At 46.9% G+C, this 22,042-nt stretch overlaps 1 protein-coding gene across 5 annotated transcripts in view; it reads right to left on the bottom strand.

Annotated features, from left to right (window-relative positions):
• Positions 1–5,637: 5,637 nt before the first annotated feature.
• Csmd2 (CUB and Sushi multiple domains 2) overlaps positions 5,638–22,042 on the bottom strand; it is a 671,876-nt gene continuing 655,471 nt past the window's right edge. For 2 of the 5 annotated variants that reach the window (XM_045150007.1, XM_045150010.1), the window contains 7 exons: positions 19,617–19,682; positions 15,841–16,002; positions 12,652–12,764; positions 9,887–9,974; positions 9,057–9,195; positions 8,739–8,880; positions 5,638–8,079 (listed from right to left, as the gene is read on the bottom strand). In XM_045150007.1, coding sequence (XP_045005942.1) covers positions 7,855–8,079; positions 8,739–8,880; positions 9,057–9,195; positions 9,887–9,974; positions 12,652–12,764; positions 15,841–16,002; positions 19,617–19,682 — 935 coding nt within the window. In that variant the 3' untranslated portion in view covers positions 5,638–7,854. Of the gene's footprint in view, positions 8,080–8,664; positions 8,881–9,056; positions 9,196–9,886; positions 9,975–12,651; positions 12,765–15,840; positions 16,003–19,616; positions 19,683–22,042 lie in introns of all 5 variants that reach the window. The other 3 variants (XM_045150008.1, XR_006637190.1, XR_006637191.1) reach the window with 3 other exon arrangements.

Raw genomic sequence — 22,042 nt, 5'->3', positions numbered from 1 at the left:
GGGGTCTCTGTTCTCCTACTGGACTGGGGTTACCCATGGCTGTAGCCACGCCCAGCTGCAGGCCCTGAGGCTTGAACTTGAGTCATCTCTCAGGCTTTTTTGGGCCCTCAGGCTTGCACAGAAGTGCTCTTAAATGTTGAGCCATCTCTCCATGCCATATTGCCTATCTTATCTCATGTTCTTCTCATTGTTTTTTACCTATTCACGTATTTTTCTCCTCAAGGGTCTCACTCTAGCCCAGGCTGACCTGGATCTCACTGTGTAGTGCCATGCTGGCCTCTGGCTCACAGTGATTTTCCTGCCTCTGTCTCTGGAGTGCTGGGGTTAAAGACAAGTGTAACAACACGTGGCATAATTCTTTTTAAAAAATTTTATTTATTTGATAGATAAAGAGAAAGATGGAGAGAGAAAGAGGAAGAGGGAGACAGACAGAGAGAGAGAGAGAGAGAGAGAGAGAGAGAGAGAGAAAATGGGCAAGCCAGGTCCTCTAGCCACTGCAAACAAACCCCAGACACATGCACCACCTTGTGTATCTGGTTTATGTGGGTCCTGGGGAATTGAATCTGGGTCCTTTGGCTTTGCAGGGAAATGCCTTAACGGCTAAGCCATTTCTCCAGCCCCACAATTCCCCCCCTTTTTTGTTTTTTGTTTTTTTTCTCCAAAGTAGGGTCTCACTCTAGCTCGGGCTGACCCAGAATTCACTATATATATTCCCAGGGTGGCCTCGAACTCAAGGCAATCCTTCTACCTCTGCCTCCCAAGTGCCACAATTCTTATGTGATTTTTGAATCTATTGTCCCTTGAATATTTTGCAGTGTGCTGTTCATCTTTAGGCATATATAAATATATATGCACATACATACATACATACATACATACATATGTATGTATATGTATATAATCAGTATTCTGAGATTTTTAATTTCCAAATTGTGTTATATTCTAATATTTGCAATTGCTTCTTGAATTAATTAATTAATGTTGATACCTTAAAAAAGCTCCCTCTCCCTCATTTATTAGAGGAATATTAAAATTGGTTACAATATTTTTATACATAGTAAATAAATCAGGGATTCTTTTCATTTGCATTGTCTTATTCTTTGATGATATATGGATACACTATGATAAAATAACTGAGTAGGATTATATTAGACCAGCAATAATGGTAAAGTCTCATGGAGAGAAGGGTGGAGAGAATTTGCTAAAATTCCTAGTTTAAGGGCACTGTATTCATGACTTTTCTTGTTGCTGTGGCTGAACATTTGACAAGTAGCAATTCAAAGGACGAAGAGCTTATTCTGGCTCACAGTTCCAGGGGAACTGCAGGCAGGGGTGACTTGACGGCAGGAGCGTGTGGCAGCTGGTCACATTGCACGTGCGAGTTAGGAAGCAGAGAGCAGGCAGGAAGTGCAGTTCAGCTGTCAAACCTGAAGACCCCCGCCCCCCGCTGTGACTCACTTCCTCTTAAAGGTTCCACTCCCTTCCAAAACAGCTCCATTAACTGGGGACCAAGCATGGAAAGGATGAGCCTATGGGGGACATCTCACCTTCAAGCCACCACAGACACCCTCTTCTGACACGTGGCTCTGTGGGGCTGGTATGCCTTGGCTGCCAGGAACTGTGGTTTGGTTTGCAACCTCGTTCTATGCCCTGAGGCTTATGACATCTTATCCTATCTTGAGATTTGGGGGTTTGGGGAAATTATCTGCTATTTCTTCTGATAAAGTGTTTGTGTGCTGAGGTGAGCTCATATTCTGATCTAGACTTGGTGTCTTCTCTTTTGCTATCTGACCCCCCCCCCCCCCAGTCCAGTGGGGCCTTACTTCAACCAATCAATCTAGTTTCTGACCATGAACTATGCCAAATGACCTGTGTCCCAATGGGATGGGTAGGCCCATCCACCGGGTCCCCATTGCCCAGGAAATAAAGGCCAGATGGTACATCCCAGACAAAATGCTTTCATTCAAACTGGGAAAGTTGGTTTAAATTGGGTTTCTGAAGTGAGGGGAGCAGCAGTGGAGCTGAGATAGTGTGGAAGTAATGCATGATGGGCGCGAGGACTGAAGACCTGGGTACACAGGCACATAAAATATCGACTCTTTAATATGAATTTAATTCCCGGATGTTCCGACCTTACTCACTCTTCTTTCTGTGACCGTCTCACCTGGAGGAACTTCCTGGAGTTGGTCTTCCTCTATTCTAGACTTGCTGCTGTTTTTCTACTCATGCCCTTCAGACTGGAATTCTTGAATTCTGACCTCCACCACCCCAGCCAATGGCAGGGGAAAATGGTTGCATGAGCAGAGGGCGGACATCGCCTCCTGGGCAACATCAGATGGACAGCAGCAACAGAGTGTGCCAAACACTGGCAAGGGGAAACTGGCTATAAAAACCCATAAGCCCGCCCCTCAAAGTACACTGCCTCCAGGAGGATTCAATTCCCAAACTGCCATCAGCTGGAGACCTAGCTTTCAGACCACCTAAGTTTATGGGGGACACCTGAATCAAACCACCAGACCTGTAAAGCCTAAGGACCCAGGTTTGACTCCCCAGAACCCACATAAGCCAGATGCACAAGGTGACGCATATGCACAAGATGGCGCATGCATCTGGAGTTCAATTGCAGTGGCTGGAGGCCCTGGTGTGCCAATTCTCTCACACAAAAATTTTAAAAGAGACAAATTTTTCATGAGTCCACTTATGTGAGGCGCTTGGAGTAGTTAGAGTCATAGAGACAGAAGAATGTTAGTTGCCAGGGGGTGCAGATAGGAGAGACGGGAAAAGATAGGAGTGATGGTTTATTGTGATTGTCAACTTGGCAGGACCTAGAATCACCTGTGAGGATTATCTTGATTAGTTAATTGAGGGAGAAAGTGTCCCCTTAACTGTGGGTGGCACCATCCCATGGGCTGCAGTCCTGGACGGTATACAAAGGAGAGCATTAGCATTCATCTCTCTCTTCTTCCTCCCCGCTGATGTGATCAGGCGATGCCGGTTTCCTGCTCCTATCATGCTTCCACCCCCATGGAAATGCACTGTTTCATTCCCTCCGCCACGTCTGGTCAGGTGTATTGTCCCAGCAACAAGAAACTGATCCAGGAAGATATGTTTTAATGGCTAAAGATTTCAAATTTATAAAATGAACCATTCCAGAGATTAGTTGCTCCATGAGTGTTTAGTGAATGTACTAAACACTACTGAACTGTACAGTTAAAAGTAGTTACAGGGGCTAGAGAGATGGCTTAGTGGTTAAGCGCTTGCCTGTGAAGCCTAAGGACCTCGGTTCGAGGCTTGATTCCCCAGGACCCACGTTAGCCAGATGCACAAGGGGGCGCAAGCATCTGGAGTTCATTTGCAGTGGCTGGAAGCCCTGGCGTGCCCATTCTCTCTCTCTCTCTCTCTCTCTGCCTCTTTCTCTCTCTGTCACTCTCAAATAAATAAATAAAATGAGTTTTAAAAAATTTAAAAAAATTTAAAAAAGTAGTTACAGGGCTGGAGAGATGGCTTAGTGGTTAAGCATTTGCCTGTGAAGCCTAAGGACCCCAGTTTGAGGCTCGATTCCCCAGGACCCACATAAGCCAGATGCACAAGGGGTTGCATGCATCTGGAGTTCGTTTTCAGTGGCTGGAGGCCCTGGTGCACCCATTCTCTCTCTCTCTATCTGCCTCTTTCTCTCTCTGTCTGTTGCTCTCAAATAAATAAATAAAAATAAAAAAAATTTACGCAGTTACAGCTGGGTGTGGTGACGCAGGCATTTATTTAATCCCAGCACTTGGGAGGCAGAGGTAGGAGGATCAATGTGAGTTCGAGGCCAGCCTGGAACCACAGAGTGAGTTTCAGGTCAGTCTGAGCTAGAGTGAGATCCTATCTTGAAAAAAAGGTAGCTATAATAATGTTATGATTATATATATTTTACCATGATGAAGAAAATAAATCAAACTTTGAAGCCCAGATCAGCTTAGAACAGGAATCTAGGGACAAGAAGTTGTTCTCCTTCAAGGGTGGAGTTTGGCTGGGGTGGTGGAGGTCAGAATTCAAGGATTCACAGTGGCTGAAGGCTCTGGTGTGCCGATTCTCTCTCTCCCTGCCTATTTTTATCTCTCAAAAAAAACGTTATTTACTAGAGAGCAAGAGAGAAGAATAAGTGTGGACACACGAGGGCCTCGTGTCATTATAAACAAACTCCAGACACAAGTGCCACTTTGTGTGTCTGGCTTTATGTACATACTGGGGCATTGAACACAGGTAGGCAGCCTTTGCAAGCAAACGCCTTTCACCACTGAGTCATCTCCCCCTGAGCCATCTCCCCAGCCCTGTGTGTTTTTTTTAAACATGGTTGTTGGGGATTGAACTCAGGCTATGGTGGTTTGAGTCCGATGGGAGGTGGAGTCTTGCTGGAGGGCATGTTGTTGGGGGGGGCGTTGGGGTGCTCTGACTAGCTCTCCTTCCTATGGCTTGGCTTACTCTCCTGTTGTGGCAGAGGGGATGTCCAGCCTCTGCCTACCAGCTCTCCCCTGCCATTAGGGAGCTTCCCCTTGACACTGTAAGCCAAAACAAACAACTTTCCTCCCAGCAGCTGCTTTTGGTCGGGTGCTTTATTCTAGCAATGAGAATATGTCTTCTAGCAACACAGGCCCTCATGCTTTCTGTTTCATTTCTCCAGCCCCATTTCTGTATTTTCTTTGAAGAAATGACTGCTTAGGTCTTTTGTCACATTAGTCACATATGTATATATTTACTTAAAATCCTTTTTCAGATAAATGATTCGCAAATATTTTGTCCCATCTTAGAGGCTTCCTTTCACTCTGCTGTGTCCTTTGGAGCAGTTTGTGACTTGTATATTTGCGGGGGTGAGGGGAAAGGGAGAGAGAGAGAGAATGGGTAAACCAGGACCTACAGCTATTGCAAACGAACTCCAGATGCATGCACCAATTTGTACATCTGGCTTTGTATAGGTACTGGGGAATCAAACTTGGGTCATTAGGCTTTGCAGGCAAGTGCCTTAACTGCTGGGTCATCTCTCTCTCTCTCTCTCTTTTTGGAGTCAAGCCCAATACACTAATTTTTTTTTTTATGTGTGAGAGAGGGAAGGGGGAGGAAGAGAATTGGCCAGGGCCTCTAGCCACTGCAATCAAGCTCCAGACATGTGTGTCCCCTTGTGCACATGTGTGATCTTGTGTGCTTGTGTCACTGTGCATCTGGTTTACATGGATCCTGAAGAGTTGAACATGAGTCCTTAGGCTTTGCAGGCAAGTGCCTTAACCACTAAGCAATCTCTCCAGCCCCTGCTGGGTCATCTCTCCAGCCCTGCAGTTTGTGACTTTAATGTGGTTCATTTTACCCATTTTTTAAAATTTACCTGCCACATCCTGATCACAGTCGAATCAGGCTTCCCCTGTTCTCCTGTCATCATTTTACCGCTTTGGATCTCACATTCAGGACTCAACGGTTTGGATTAGTTTTGAGTGTGATGCACCCTCTATGGTGCTTGCTACAGATTCAGCACGTAACAGTGGTTGGCACAGTTAAGACCAGCATTTCTGCACCTTAATTTTATCCTAAAATAAGTCTTTCCTCCTCTTCACCAAGAAATGCCTGCTCCCCATGAGAGGGGACCTAAAAACATGAGCAAACCAATGCAAAAATTTATATTTTATTTGAATTCAAAAAATTTAAAATTGCTTTCAAATTCAGGAAAGTACCATATGCAGAACCCCAGGGGAAGCCTCCTATACAGAGAGAGATAAATTAAATGTATATACTGCAGACAAGCCAAGAAGGTGTGTAGATTACATATTTACAGCACTTGATGTTTTCTGAAAACCATATTTATACATTTTATTACATTTACAAAAAAAGGCTTCCACTACCATTTACCTACAATAATGAAAAAAAATTTACACCTTTTTTTTCTTTCTTTTTTGGTACTGTACAAACTTTGTATAATAAAAATATATCTCTGTACAAAAGATTTTTTTGTTTTGTTTTTGTTTTCCTTTTTTTTTTTTCTCCTCATGGGATGGAGGTGAGTGGGAACATGATATGAATGACAGGCAAAGGGGATCTGTCTGGTCCCTTCTGAGCCTCTGGAGGTGGAGAGAAAGTGCCAGAGATGCGGTGCACAGCAGCGAGCCCGCCCCCCAGGCCTGTGCTCCTCTTGTGCCTGGCAGAACTTTCCAAGAAGACGCGGGGGAGGGAGTGGAGGCAGGGCCAGGGCGGGGTCTGGGGGGTGCAGTCCACTGGGTGGTCTGTGTGAGGAGGGGAAGGAGCAGCAGAGCTTCCTGGGAATTTTTTTTTTTCAGGGACAGAAAGAAATGAATGTGAGTGTATTTGTCTGGACTGGTCCTCTCCCACCTCCCCAGGGATGCTGAGTCCCAGAGGGCGTGTGGGCACGAGTGGGCTCCTGCCATTGACAGTCTCTACTGCATCTGCTTTTAGCCCATCTTAATAGCATTTGATTAGATCTTTTTAATTGTTACTACAACTGGAGTATGAACCAGGTGGCCCTGCCCCTCTGCTCCCACTCATTTCTGTTTGCTATTTTAATATGCTGCCATATGAACATGGCTGGCATGTCACATGGACGTCGGGGTGTCAGGCTGGGGGGACTTTCCCAAGGACAGAGAAAACAGATCTAAACAGCATATGTCAATTCTTACACTCATATGCTTCCCAACGATACTCAGATGGAACACATTAATAACCCAAAGAGGTGACACTGCTCAAGTAAGTCCGAGCCATGTGCGAGGAGCCGGGTAGAGTGGCTTCCGCTGCGTTCTTCTGATCTGGGAGCTGCTGGGACCTTTGTCTGGTGGGGTCAAGGGTCTCTGGGAGCCAAGGGGTCAGCACCGATTCAGGGAGGCTGGATGGATGGGTCCCTTGACCTGGTGCTGCGCAGGCGTAGTGAACAGAGCCTGTATTGGACACAGGTGTTTCCTGTCTGGCCAGAACCCGCTACGGTGCACCTGCTGAGATGCTCTCTTGTCTTTGGTGCCCCTTCTAGGTAGGCCTGGGTTTCTGGCAGTTGGTACAGTAGACTTTTGGGCGGGGGGAAGTCAGAGAAATTTGGGATGGAATCCTTGCTTCACACGCCCTCACTCTGCTGCTCATGACTCTATCGTCCCTGACCTCCATTTCCTCATCCATAAAGTGGGAAGAACAAATCCTACTTTGGTGATGTTTAACAGGCCAGAAACAATACATATAAAGTGTCAGGCACAGAGAAGACACCAGCAAATGGTGGCCATCATCTTTTGGAGCTGGGGCTGGCTTGCTCCCCAGGCCTTTTAATGTCTGCTGTCTGGGCCAAGAAAAGTTTTCTCTTTTCTTGGTCAGCTGACAGCCAGGTGTGACCCTGGGATCCTAAGCTAGATTCCTGCCTTTCCAGGCTGGCTAATCTTTCTTTTCATTTAAGCTACCCAGGATCCAAATGACTTTTGAAATTCACTGGGTTTAAAACTCAAAGCAATCATGGCTAAAAAAAAAAAAAAAAGATTACGGAGGAACTGTTTCTGAAGATTTTTTTTTTCTTCTGCCCTCTGGGTAATCCTTGCAGTGACTATGCAGATGAGACCATACTTATAGACAATGGGCTTCTGCATACCGACCCCCGTGGGATACATCCTGTTGATGTGTTCACAGTGTCCTCACACATGGGGCGGGGGACATGTCGGTCTGAGAGCTGACGGTGCCCCTTGTCATGTCATGTGTTTGTGGGGGACAGAACCTGGGGCATCTTCCGTGCACATACAACTTCCCTTTTATAGGCCTCTGTGGTCTCTTCCATGGGACACAATGAAGGAGAGGTGCGTGCTTGGGCCCATGCACACATATGCACACCCACAAGGTGATTTGCTATTTCAATTCCATAAACTGCTTCCCTCCATCTGCAGCCCTTCTTCCTTTATTGCCCCAAGCCAGGGCATAGTAGAGTCCTTCCTCTCCAGGGTGGCGGGCACAGATGGTGGCAGAGCGAGCGAGGGCCCGAGTCCCAGCAGTGGCAGACACAGGCGGAGAGACAGACGAAGATGGGCACTGGGCGCTGTGCTCAGGGGAGCTCCTGCCTGCCCCCCTGGGGAGCTGGAGCCAACAGATCACAGCAAAGTAGGGGAAGAGAGGAGGGGTGGGAAAAGTGGAAAAGCCAAGAAGGAAGGAAGGAAGGAGGAAAAACAGAAAAATATTAGCGGGTTCCATCTTTGATCCTCTCTCTCTCTGACTCTCTTTGTATGTAGGTCAGAGGACAACCTTTGTTACTCAGGCAACAACCTTCCTTTATTTATTTATTTTCCCTGAGACAGAGTCTCTATAATCTGTATGTAATCTTTTATCCCATTTTCAGCTGAGGATTGGATTCTGCCCACTATTTTTTTTTTTTTTTTTTTTTAGCTGTGTGGTCTGGGTCAGGTTGGTCAGCATTTATGGACTAGCTCTCAGTCTTCTCATCCACACCGAGGGTCTGTGTGGAGGTGGACGGTGATTCTATTTGGCTCTGCCAGGTGTCCAGCGGTGCACACGCTTGGTACACAGCGGTGCTCAATGCACATCCCTTTTCTTTGTGTCTGTGGCGTGGGGGTGCCCCCCTGTGTACCAGAGCTTTTGTGCGTTCACAGGGACGTGTGGCCCCGTGTGCCCAGTCTGCCCCCCACCCTCAGACCCCCATCTCACCGGCTGCTAGAGGCGGGGCTCTCTGTGGCGGCTGCAGTGGCGGCCAGGCCTGGGGGCTATACCGCAGTACACACCGTGCTGACTGTGAACTCTGCCTCGTTGGCCATGATGTCTGTGGGCTGGATGTTGCGGTCATACATGGGGTTCTCAAACGTGGCCCGAACATTTGTGTTCTCGTGGCCCGCGTAGCCGTTGAATGGAACTTTGGGTCTTCTCCTGGGAAGGAGACAGAGTGACCTTGACTTGACGGGGGAAATGCGGAAAGACCGAGACGTCCAAAGCGGGAGAGGACAGGGGCCTCTGCTTTGGAGACAGGCGGGTCCCAGGTGGGTTGGGGACAGGGTGCCCTCTTGCCCGTTGCCTCCCCGGGCTCTGCCTCCACCGCACCGTACCTGTGCTTGTAGAGGTAAAGCACGAAGCCCGCGATGATGAGGGCGATGAAAGGCACCAGGATGGCGGCCGCCACCGAGCTGCTGTTGGAAGCAAAGTGGCGGCCGATGGACTCGGGGTCGGACTCCAACAGCCTGAGGTCTGCAAAGTCCCAAAGTGCAACACTCAAGTCACAGAGATACAGCCTGATAGGACAGCCCCAGTCAGCCCCTCTGCCTTGCTGTACACTACTGGGGGTCCAGTTCAGCTGGCAAAGGCACCGTGCCAACCCCAGCTATCTGTCTCCCATGCTCAGCCGGAGGAAGGACACTGTGGTTCTACTGGTCAGTGTTGGGCAGAGTATGACCAGAGGACTGTGTCCAGCCTCAGGGAAGACGAAGGGCAGCCCAACCTGAAAGTGTGTCTCTAAATGCGATCTTCAAAGGAGACAGCCCTTTGGGGGACAATTCCAGCCTTCCTCCAGGACTGTGCTAAGGAGGAAGTAACATTGGGGGGGGGATGGGAAGAAGTCCTGAGGGCACCTATAAGGGTGCTTCAGGGAGGTCTCTGTTCCTCCAGGCAGGGTGAGGCCTGCGCACCCAATGGGCGTAGGGGGCAGCTCAAGTGCTGGATACAATACTGTGTGACCGAGCTGAGGGTCAGGTCTAGGGCTTCTTTTGGAGAGATATGCCACAACTTTCCTCTCAACGTCAGAGGCGTCCTGGATCCTGGACCCAGAAGAGCCTCAGCAAACCTGTCCCTGATGACGAACGTGGCCGGTCTCCTCGTCCCTGATGGAACGCAGCTTCTTGCCCCACACCCCACCCCACCCCAGGGGGCACATGCTAGTTACCGAGCCTCTGAAAGCCGAACTGCCCGAAGCCTTGGCCCTTGACAGAGCCCTGGTAGACGAAGGTGCCTCCAGAAGACTCCGAGGAGACCTGAGGTGATGGGGAGCAGAGAGGGCAAGGTGTAAAAGGCATACTAGAAGGGTCTAGAACTCCCGCTGGTCAGGCCAGGCCATAGCATGGCTGACATATACGTGTTAAGTGGTGGAGCAGGGACATCTATTCAGTGGGAAGTGGGAAGAAAAATTAATTACTGCACAAATCAGCTGTGTGTAAAGTGGGGATAAGATCAGTGTCTATGTCATAGTGTTGTGTGAACTGAATGAATTAATGAGGTACTTGGGACATGCCTTTAATAGGCCTTAGATACATGCAAATTACTATGGTGAAAACTGGCTTTCGGATCACCACAGAACCACATTGTGGTGTGACTGTAAAATCCCCCCCGTGGTCTTCTGTGTTGGGATACTTAGTCCCCAGTTGGTGGTGCTTTTTGGAAAGGTGGGGGAGCCTTGCTGGAGCACGGGACCTTGTCACTGGGGGAGGGCCTTGGGGTGTTCCAGCCCAGCCCCACTCGCCACATCCTGAACTTCCTCTCTGACAGGACGATGTGAGACCCAGCTCCGGCCATGCTTCCCTTACAATGATGAAAACTCCCCTCAAAACTGACCACGGGAAATCAACTCTTCTATAAGCTTCTATAAGGTTCTATAAGCTTCTATAAGCTGCTCTGGTCAGGTGCTTTGGCCCTGTGACAAGAAAGTAACCACTACACTCAAGGAAAATACACCTAGCAAATTTTACCTCAGTTTGGAGACTTCGTCGCAGTTCTGGTAGTTGTTAGTTTGGGGAGTGGCTGGGCCTAACTCCTTGTATCTGAGAGAGACTCCATGACGCTATGACACTCAGATACTGGGCCCATGGTGTACCCTGGGGAAGTGGCTGGTGTACCTCTCCTTATAGCATCAGTCCTGGGGTGCAGTCTGTCCCGTGTCTTCACCTAATCTCCTGAATAGACCCTAGCTGTCTGGGGAAGTGACCCCAGTGCTTGGTCACTGTCCAAGGGAGCGGCCGCACACATCTTTTTGCCCTGGCCCGCATTCCTCACTGCAGCTCTCATCTCTGGCCTTGTCCTCTCACGCTTGGCAGGTTACCTGGAACCGCTGAGTTTCCTGCTCTAGCTCAGCTTTTGGCCTGCCACTAAATGAGCTGGCAGGTGGTTGGGCACTCAAGGCGATGCCTACGTAGCCTCGGACAAAGCAGGGAACAAGCCGCAGTTGCCAGCTGAAAGGAAGCCACTTAGTTCTCCAGTGGGCTTACAAGGCAAAGAACTCTTGGTCTTTTCTATCCTCCCCTCTAGGATGGGAGAGAGGAATGCTGAGGCTGGGACAGGTGACATTATCCTCAAGCTCCCCACCTGCGAAGCAGGAAGGTCCAGAGACAGAAGCATCATTGGAGACTGGCGTTTGCCTCAAGGTTGCCCTAGGGATAAACTGGGCATGGTGGTGCACACCTTTAATTCTAGCACTCGAGAGGCAGAGGTAGGAGGATCGCCATGAGTTCAAGGCTACCCTGGGACTACATAGTGAATTCCAGGTCAGCCTGAGTTAGAGTGAGACCGTACCTCGAAAAACAAACAAAACAAGCAAAAAAAGGGGCTGGAGAGATGGCTTAGCAGTTAAGCGCTTGCCTATGAAGCCTAAGGACCCTGGTTCGAGGCTCGATTCCCTAGGACCCACTTAGCCAGATGCACAGGGGGGCACATGCGTCTGGAGTTTGTTTGCAGTGCCTGGAGGCCCTGGTGTGCTCTCTCTCTCTCTCTTTCTCTCTCTCTCTTTCTCCCTCTTTTTCTCTGTGTCTGTTGCTCTCAAATAAATAAACAAAAAACTTTTTTTTAAAAGGCCCTAGGATAGAATCTTCCTCATAGGGCATAAGGGCATGTAAGAAAGTCCTGTCTCCCCACAACCCTCACCCTGTTTCCTGGCCTCCTAAGTGGTCCCGATTGCCCACAGCCCTTCACCCTCAAATGTGAATACGAGTCCTAGGAAGTCCTCCGTGACACACCACTTTCCCCCAGCCCGCGCCCACTGCTCTGTGACCTTAACTTGTTCAAATTCGGTCTCATACTCCTGGGCCCTGACCCTCGCTTCCTGTTCTAGCAGCAGTGCTTGCTCATCTCTCTCATTTGGAGGCCCTGGTTGTGTCTTCAGGCCCCTTTGTGTGTGTGTGTTTGCATGTGTGTACTCCACACTTGTGAGCATGAGTGTACGTGTGTGTGTGGGTGCACGTGTATGTGGATGCCAGAGGACAACCTCTAGTGTCACTCAGGAGCATTCACTGCCCCCCACCCCCAGCGGTCTCTCACTGGCCTGGGACTCACCAAGTAGGCTAGGCTAGCTGGCCAGTGAGGCCCAAGGATCCACTTGTCTTTGCCTCCCCAGCACTGGGATTACCGTCACCAAACTTGGTTTTTATTGCTTGTGTAAGTTGTCGGAATCAAACTCAGACCTTCATGCTTGTAAGGCAAGCACTTTAATATGACCGAGGCATGTCTCCAGCGCTACAGGTCATTTCAAAAAATTCTTTCCCTTGGCACACCTTATTAGCCTATAAGAACTTGCTGGCTCCTAGTCCTGGCCTTAAGAACCTTCTCCAAATCTTCCTGTGATCCTAGGAGCGCCTATCCCCTTCTGTCTTCCTTTTCCCTGCAGCAATCTGGGAACTGTGAGTGGGGTGGGGCGTTTTGTGAAGACCAATTTGCTGGACTTACATGACCATCTAAAGCCCAGTGATCATCTTTGAACTTATTCACAAAGATCTCCACAGGCCCCGTAATCTGGTAGACCTGGAGCAGGAGGTGGAAATCTTCTTTCTTGTAATTTCCTGGAGAAAGAAAGTGTAGGGGTTATATTCAAAAGATCAATGAAAAATCTCAAAACCCAAGCTGTGGGCATGAGTACCTGTGGAATTCCCATGTAGATACTGGAGGGACGTGCCCTTCACCCCGCAAGCATTCAAGTACACAGCGTGTGAGTTTGTGTGGGTCGAGCATGTTGAGAGCAAGAATGTCTAAGTACACGCTGGAGAATCACTGGGCAGAGACTGGGTTCCTGTTTGTACAGGCATGTGCAAGAACATGATCTTGTGTCTTTTTTGTTTGTTTCTTTCTTTCGAGGTAGGGTCTTGCTGTTACACAGGCTGACCTGGAATTCACTGTGGAGTCTCAGGGTGGCCTCAAACTCATGGTGATTCTCCTACCTCTGCCTCCTCAGTGCTGGGATTAAAGGTGTGTGCCACCATGCCTGACTTTTTTGTAATTTTTTTTAAATTTTTTTAAAAATTTATTTATTTGAGAGCGACAGACACAGAGAGAAAGACAGATAGAGGGAGAGAGAGAGAATGGTGCGCCAGGGCTTCCAGCCTCTGCAAACGAACTCCAGACGCGTGCACCCCCTTGTGCATCTGGCTAACGTGGGACCTGGGGAACTGAGCCTTGAACCGGGGTCCTTAGGCTTCACAGGCAAGTGCTTAACTGCTAAGCCATCTCTCCAGCCCTGTAATTTTTTTTTTTTATGAGAGAGAATGAGAGCGAGAGCAAGAGAGACAGAGAGAATGAGAATTGGCACGTCAGGGCCTCCAGCCACTGCCGCTGAACTCCAGGTGCATGCACCACCTTGGATGTAAGTGCAACCTGTGTGCGGGCATCACCTTGTACGTCTGGTTTATGTGGGACCTAGAGAGTTGAACATGGGTCCTTAGGCTTCATAGGCAAGCGCCTTAACCCCTAAGCCATCTCTCCATCCTGATTTTATGTTAATGCATGCATTTTTTTTTTTTGAGGTAGGATTTCACTCTAGCCAAGACTGACCTGGAATTCACTATGTAGTCTCAGGGTGGCCTGGAACTCACTGTGATCCTCCTACCTCTACCTCCTGAGTGCTGGGATTGAAGGTGTGCACCACCATGCCCAGCAGTGCACTGATAAGTTTACAGTTCTGTGGATACAGGAAGGATGAGGGCATGCACAGAGGAACGTGTGGGTCTCTGTGTTAGAACACACAAGTCAATGAGACTATGTGGCTCTGTGTGTGTATGTGACTCATATGGGTTGTGTGCATAATTAACTAATCCATGAATTCATTATCTATCATCTATTCAATAAGCTATTTTTTATTTTTACTTTCTGAGATATTTAGTTTTTTTGGATATGTGTGTGTGTATGCAGAAATGCATGAAGAAAGACAAATCTCTTTGGATCTCTTTACTAAGCACTAACCACTGTATATCATAATATCTACAATTTTATTTATTTACTTATTTATGAGAGAGAGAGTGAGAGAGAGAGAGAGAGAGAGAGAGAGAATGGGAATGCCCCAGCTGCTGCAAATGAACTCCAGATGCAAGCACCACCTCATGCATCTGGCTTTACATGGGGTCCTAAGGAATCAGACTCAGGTCCATAGGCTTTTCAGGCAAATGCCTTAACTGCTAAGCCATTTCTCCAGCTAAATGTCTACAATTTGAAAGTACAATACAAAATTAATAATCACAAGCTGGAGAAATAGATTAGAGGTTAAGATGCTTATCTGCAAAGCCAAAGGACCCAGGTTCCATTTCCCAGGACCCATGTAAGCCAGATGCATAAGGTGGTGCATACATCTGGAATTCATTTGCAGTGGCTGGAAGCGCTGACCTGGAGGGCCATTCGCTCTCTCAAATAAATAGATAAATAAATAAATAAATAAATAAAATAAAAATTCAAAATAAACAATCACTGTTCACACTTTGGTGACAATACTGTTTCTTTCTTTTTGTAGAGAGAATGAGAGAGAGAGAAAAATTACGTGTCAGGGCTTCAGCCATGCAATCAAAGTCCAGACGCTTGTGCCACCTACTGCACATGTACAACCTTGCGCTTGCATCACCTTTGAGTGTCTGGCTTATGTGGGATCTGGACAGAGCTAGAACATGGGGCCTTAGGCTTCGCAGGCATGCTCCTTGACTGCTAAACCATCTCTGCAGCCCTGCTTCTTTCTTTTGAGTACAGTTATTTTTCTTTAAATATTGGAGCCATGCTTTAAGTGTATGATAATGGGTACATTTACCCCAAAATTGACATATTTTATTCAATGAATGTGATAGAGTTAAAACACATATTTTTTTTATCTTTGGGAAATTTTAATTGTATATATTTTTGTAACATAAATAACTTCAAAGTAAACATGATTATTCATCAGTGTTTAACTCTTTTTATATCAATTTCTTATGGTCAAAATTAGTAGCAATATAATTAGTAAATCTGGTCATTTTCAAGGATTTTGATAGGAATTGTCAGGCTGTTTATTAGAACTGGCCTGTTTTATACTTTGTCACTACTGAATGGACCACACTGAGAATAATCATCAAAAACTCTGAGTTGATTGGACAAGTAGAAAATGATATCTGGTGTTTGCTTATATACACTGAACATATGTTTACTTATTTATTTGCATGCGTGTGTTTGTGTTGGGGGTGGAGGGTTGCACCAGGGCCTCTTTCTGCTTCAAGACACTTGCGCCACTTTTAAAATAAGGCATATGGGGTTGGCTTGGAATTGAACCTGGCCTGGTTCCAGTAGGCTTTACAAGCGAGTGTCTTTAACTGCTGAGCTATCTTCCCAGTACCATCTTTTTTCTATTTTTAATTACTACTGAAAAGTATTTTTCTTTTGTTCACTGGCCGACTCTTTGTGGGCTACTGGGAGTTCTCTGCTCCTCCTTTTGCCTCAGGGTCTGGGTTGTCAGACTCCCTCCTCTATAAGAGTTCTGTGTGTATTTGAGCCATTCGTCCATGGCCCTGACTGTCAGACCAGTCAGAGCCTCACCCCATGGTCTGATGACATTAGACTTCTCCTTGCAAAGCTGAGTACTGGTTGCCTCCACCTCCGGCCCTGCCATCACAGCCATGGCCTCCTCCTTACCAGCCAAGTGCAGCTCCACGCCACTGTGGTCAATCATGGTGGCATTGACCTTGCTGTTGGTGACCTGGAAGCCAGTCACTCTCAGCATGGCTGGCTGCTTCTTCCCCTGGTACTCGTAGGCCCCTTTCCAGAGAGAGTTCTTGGCAAACACATCCCCGGGAACTAGAGGAATGGAGAGACACATGAAAAGGGCTCTGCATTGCTTTGGTCACATGATTGATGGTTGACCCCAGATTACACATGGAGACTGTTTTCTTTCCCCAGTGTCACCACAGTCAAATTATGGGAACAACCAAAGTGAATAGATAAAGAAAAGGTGACATACAACAGAATACTACCTACCCTGCAAAAGGAAAGATACCTTGTCACTTGTGAAAATATGGATGCACTTGGAAGATGTTATGTTGAGTGAACTGAAACAGTCATCACTTACATGGATGAGTTAAATAGTCAATGTTCAGGAGGAGAGATGGGGGAGAAATCAGATTGGGGGATGTTGGTCAATGGGGACAAAGTTTCAGCTGGGCAAGAGGAACATATCTCAATGACTTACTGCCCAGCATTGTGACTATGGTTAGTAATAACATTTCAAAATTATTGAAAGAGTCTATTTTAAGTGTTGTGAGAGGTAATGCAAATGTTAATTAGGTTCATACAATTATCCTACAACATATGCACATAGCATAATTTTGTATTGCATTCTGTAAATGTATACTCATCACTTGTCAATTAAAAAGAAAATATAGAAAAGAAAAAGGAGAGGAGGAATTAGAAGGAAGAGAGAAGACAAAGGAGAAATTATAAAAGATGAAGGAAGAAAAGAAAGCAGATGATGTCATCATCCTGTGGGGAACAGGAAGCTCAGCTGGTGGATTCAGGTGGACCTGGATTTCATGGCAGCTCTGTCACTTGTCTGTTGCTTGATCAAGTGCTAGGACCCCAGCTTCCTCACCTGCATGGGCCACACCTGGAGTTTTCTTAAAAATAATTTTATTAAACAACAGTAGACACTGCAAGTCTTAAATCTGGCCAGCCAGGCCAAATGAGCCAACAGGTGCAATAGTGGCATGTCTGTTATGGGAGAAACCAGTCATTCTTTAATTGGATTGGAGGACTGCTCCATGGGAGGGATTATATGCCTGATACTGAAAACCCATGACAGTTATAACTTCTGCTGGTGTCTGGCTAAATGTATATACTATGCACACTAAACTGCCTACTAAGCATTTCTCTTAAAGTTCATATCCATATATTAATGCTACTCTCACTTTTGGTTAGAGAAGCTTTTCTTTTCAGATGGCGGTGACCTTGGGATGACTCAGAAGGCACCATAGTACTGAGAAGAAGTGACAGAGGAGTGTTCAGCACAGAGACATCTCTATCACACCTTCCAAGACTCAGGGTCCATTGTGGAAGAGGTGGTGGAAATAATGTAAGACCCATATACAAGGGGAGGACTCCTTACAATGCAATCCTCCAGACACAAAATGGTCTGGATATCCATGACCTCACAATGCCTGACACAAGCCATACAAGACCATCATAATACAGGAAAAGATGATGACATCAGAATAAAAGACTGAAAGAGGGAAGGAATATGATGTAGAATGCAGTTTTGAAGGGGAAAGTGGTGGGGAGGGAATTACTATGGTTTATTGTCTATAATTATGGAAGTTGTCAATAAAAATAAATATATTAAAAAACAAATATACCTTAAAGTAATTTTACTTATTTATGAGAGAGACAGAGAAAATAATATAGGCTATGGGTGTGCCAGGGCCTCCTGACACTGCAAATGAATTCAACCCATTGCACCGCCTTGTGCAACTGGCATTATGTGTACTAGGGAATCAAACCTGGGTCCCTTGGCTTTGCAAACAAGGGCCTTTAACTGCTAAGCCATTCTTCCAGCCCATACACATAGAGTCCTGTCCTGCAAGTGTGTGTGGGGGGCACCCCACTTGCCTAGCAGAGTCACAGTGGGGTTACATAATCCAACAAACATCGGCTGCCAGGCTTTCTGCTCATCCTGGCAAGAACCCCCAAGGCAAGCTGTTCCTTCAACGGGGGTACTGAGACTTAAGGGGCGAAGCTCATTTGTCCACAGATGTGGTTGGTGGGTGATGGAAATGGCACCAGAACTGGGTTTCCGACACTAATTGAGTCATGCTCATCATGTGACACGCATGCTAATTTCCCTCTATCATGTGGATCTAGAATGCTCGCCCAAAGGCATACATGTACATACAAGCTTGGCTCTCTCTAGACGGTGAAAAGTTTAGGAGTTGGGGCCCAGTGGGAAGTTTTAGGTCAGCGAGGCATACTGCTGAAGGGAACTGGGGGGCCTCAGCCCTTTCCTCTTCCTGCTTCCCTCATACCCACCTGTAAGGCCGAATGGGCTTCTCGCACAGGTCCCACCATGGCTGTTACTTTCCTGGGAGAAGCGGCAGGTCCAGAGAACTGGCTGGCACGGTGTTCACTGACTACCTTGCTCAGGCTGCACTTGTGGCTCTGTGTTCAATTCTATTTTTATTTTTATCTTTTGTTTTTTTTTGAGGTAGGGTCTTGCTCTAGCTCAGTTTGACCTGAAATTCACTATGTAGTCTCAGGCTGGCCTCAAACTCATAGCAGCCATCCTACCTCTGCCTCCCAAGTGCTAGGATTAAAGGCATGCACCGCTAAGCCTGGCTTGTGTCCAGTTCTTGATGTGATGCTCTTGAAGACACGATAGTTGTCTTAGGAAAGTCTTGATTTCCAGGACGATCCAGCACCTGAGTCTCTGTATGCACACTCGCCTGTGCTGTGCCAGGTGGGGCTGCCATAGTCACTGGCTCTGGAGCGCAGGGTGCTGCAAACGCTTCTAGGAGGTTCTGGCTTTCTCTTTTGTATGGGGCGTCTCTGCTTTTTTTTTTAAAAATTGTTTTTAGCATATGTGTGTGGTGTATGCACATGCGTGTGCAGATACGCACACACCCTGAGGCCAGGGGAGAATGTTGAGGGACCTCTTGTGGCTCATCTGTGTATTTCCCTGAGATGGGGGTCTCTCCCTCAAAGCAGAGCTGCTGTCTGTCAGCAAGGCCCAGCGATTCTCCAGTCTCTGCTCCCCAGAGTGGAGTTACGGATGTGCATGAGCACACCCAGCTTTTCATGTGGGTTCTGGGGAGTTGCACTTGGTGGTCTCCAGCTCAAGAGGAGCTCATACATAAGTGGCAAGTCTTACTTCCACATTTTCCTTGCGTGTGTGTGTGTGTGCACGCATGATGCTTATGCATGTTTGTTCATATATGTGTGGTTGTACTATGCACAAATGCATGCACATGTATATACATTTGTATGTGGAGGCCAGAGGTTGATGTTGGGTGTCTAACAGTCACTTTCCATCTTGTTTCTTATGACCATGTCTCTTGCTAAGTATAGAGCTCACCAACTCAGCCAGACTAGCCAGCCAGTGAGCTCTAAAGATCCGCTTCTCTCCATCTCTCCAGCACTGGGGTTATAGGCATGTTCTGCTCCGCCTGGCTTCTGTGAGGTTGCTGGGGGTCTGCTTGGGTCTTCATGCTTGTGTGGCGAGAGCTACTGACTGGGAGGCAGCTTTGTGAGGCTCGATTTCTCCCAAAGGCTGCCTGGCTGGGGAATTCTTCAGAAAGCCTATTGGTGTCGACAGAAGTTTCCCATTTCTTTGTACTGGACACTCAGAACTCATGTACCTTTTTCTGGCTAACCAAGTGGCAGAGGCAGTATCAATTTCTTGAGCCAGTGATCTGGACCCCACCTACCTGAGGCTTGGGTGAGTGGAGGCTCCCGGACAGTGTTGATGGGTCTCCCACTGGGCCGGACCTCTGCTGGGGAAAGAGAATGGAAGGAGACAGGGTTCAGCCTCTGGTCCACATGCTGTTGGCCACCTGTCTGACATTAGGTCAATGGGCTCTGTGAGAACTTGCTTTGGGGGGCGAGGATCTAGTGATGACGCAGACCTCACTCAGAGTAATGCACAGAACACAAAGGAAATCCATTACGTCAGTTACAGGCATTGAAATATTAGACAACGCATCAGGATACAGGTGCATGCGTGATTCTCTAGTACTGCATTAAGTAATCTTGAAGACGTCAAGAGTAACTAAAAGTGGGACTACCATATGATACAGCAATCAGACCACTGGGTTCCTCCCTAGAGGAACTGAAGTCAGTGTGTTGAAGATGGTTTTGCACACCTGTGTGTAGTATTCATGGTGCCAAAAACATGGGATCAACCTTATTTTTCCATAATTTTTGCGAATGTGCATGCGTGCCCGCGCATGCGCGTGCGTGCACGCGCGCGCGCACACACACACACACACACACACACACACGTGCAGGAATACGACTCAGCCTTTAAAAAGAAGGAACTTCTGTCCTGACAACATGAGGACATTCTTTCAAGTGAAATAAGCCAGGCACAGAGAGACAATCACCACACCAGCTCACACATATGTGAAACCTATGAAGGTCAAACTCAGGAGTAGGGAGGAGAATGGTTGTCGCCAGGGGCTGGGGAAGAGGGAGTGTGGAATTGGGGGAATGTTAGAGGGAGGGTGGAAAATTACAGTCAGGTGAGAGGAATTTGTCCAAGATACATTATACAAGATGGTGAGTACATTGATAACAATATAACATGCCTTTGATAATCCCTGAGCATAGGTTTTAGGTGTTCTTGTAAAATGACAAGTCAACGAGGCAATTAGCTTGGCTTAGCCATCTACAAGGTGTATGTACACAGACCTCCTGCTGTGAAACGTGTGTCATCAGCTTGTCATGTACCACACATATATCAACCACAAGGTACCATTTTACATCACGTAGGGTGGATGTGCAAAAGATGGGCAATAACACATGTTGACAAGGACGCAGAATTGGAACCCAGGTGCATTGTGGGTGGAATGTAAAACTGAACAAGAACTTTGGAAAAGTTTGATAGCTCCTTAAAACGTTACACACAGAATTATCATTTTACTCCTAAACATATACATGAATGAACAGAAAGCACATTTCCATATAAAACATGTATGTCCACAGCAACATTAGTCGTAATAGCTACAAGTGGAAACAGCCCAAATGTTCATCAGTGAGTGAAGGGATAAACACAATGTGGCATATCCGTGTAACAACATACCACTCAGCCACAAAAGTGAGTGAAGCTCAGTGCCTGCTAAAACATGGGAGAATTTTAAAACATTAGGCCAAGTGAAAGAAGGCAGACATACAAGGACAAGTGTTGTGTAATTCCACTGACAGGAGGTACTCAGAATATGCAACTTCGGGCTGGAAAGATGGCTTCACGGTGAATGCGTTTGCCTGCTAAGCCAAAGGACACAGGCTTGATTCCCCAGGACCCATGTAAGCCAGATGCACAAGGGGGAGGCACATGTCTGGAGTTTGTTTGCAGTGGCTGGAGGCCCTGGCACACCCATATTTTTTTTCTCTCTCTCTGTCAAATAAATAAATAAATAGATAAACAAAGAAAGAAAGAAAGAAAGAAAGAAAGAAAGAAAGAAAGAAAGAATATGCAACTTCATCAAGCCAGAGTGAGAGATTCTCACAGGTAAGGAAAAGCAGAAAATGGAAGTTGTTAATAGTTGTAGCCTCTGTTTAGGAAATGGGCAGTGGTGGTGGTTTATGGCATCAATAACTATTCCTGTTTACTTCATGTGTACTATGCCTCAGAACCCAAAGATAAATGTACCTGAAAAAAGAACCTTGACATCACTACCATATGTGAAAAACACAGAAATGAGATACATTTGAAGAGCTGTAGGCATTGATTACCATAACTCAATCATCATACACCCTCATAAATAAGTATAAATGTGTCAATTAAAAAGTAAAATTTGGGCTTGCTTAGTGGGTAAGGCACTTGCCCACAAAGCCTAGGGACCCAGATTTGATTCCCCAGTACCCATGTAAGCCAGATACACAAGGTGGTGCATGCATCTGGAGATCTTTTGCAGTCGCTGGAGGCCCTGGCATGTCCATTCTCTCTCTCTCTCTCTCTCTCTCTCTCTCTCTGCCTCATCCTCTCTCTCACTCAAATAAATAAATAACTATCATAATAGGAGGAAAAGATGATGACATCAAAATGAAAAGAGAGACTAATTGAGAGGGGGAGGGGATGTGGTGGAGAGTGGGGTTGGAAAGGCAAAGTGGCGGGGGTGGGGGAGGGAAGTAC

Source organism: Jaculus jaculus, chromosome 5 (assembly GCF_020740685.1).
Source record: "Jaculus jaculus isolate mJacJac1 chromosome 5, mJacJac1.mat.Y.cur, whole genome shotgun sequence".
NCBI lineage: Eukaryota > Metazoa > Chordata > Mammalia > Rodentia > Dipodidae > Jaculus > Jaculus jaculus.
The sequence above is the reverse complement of the archived record's forward strand: the minus strand, read 5'-3'. Positions and strand labels throughout refer to the sequence as shown.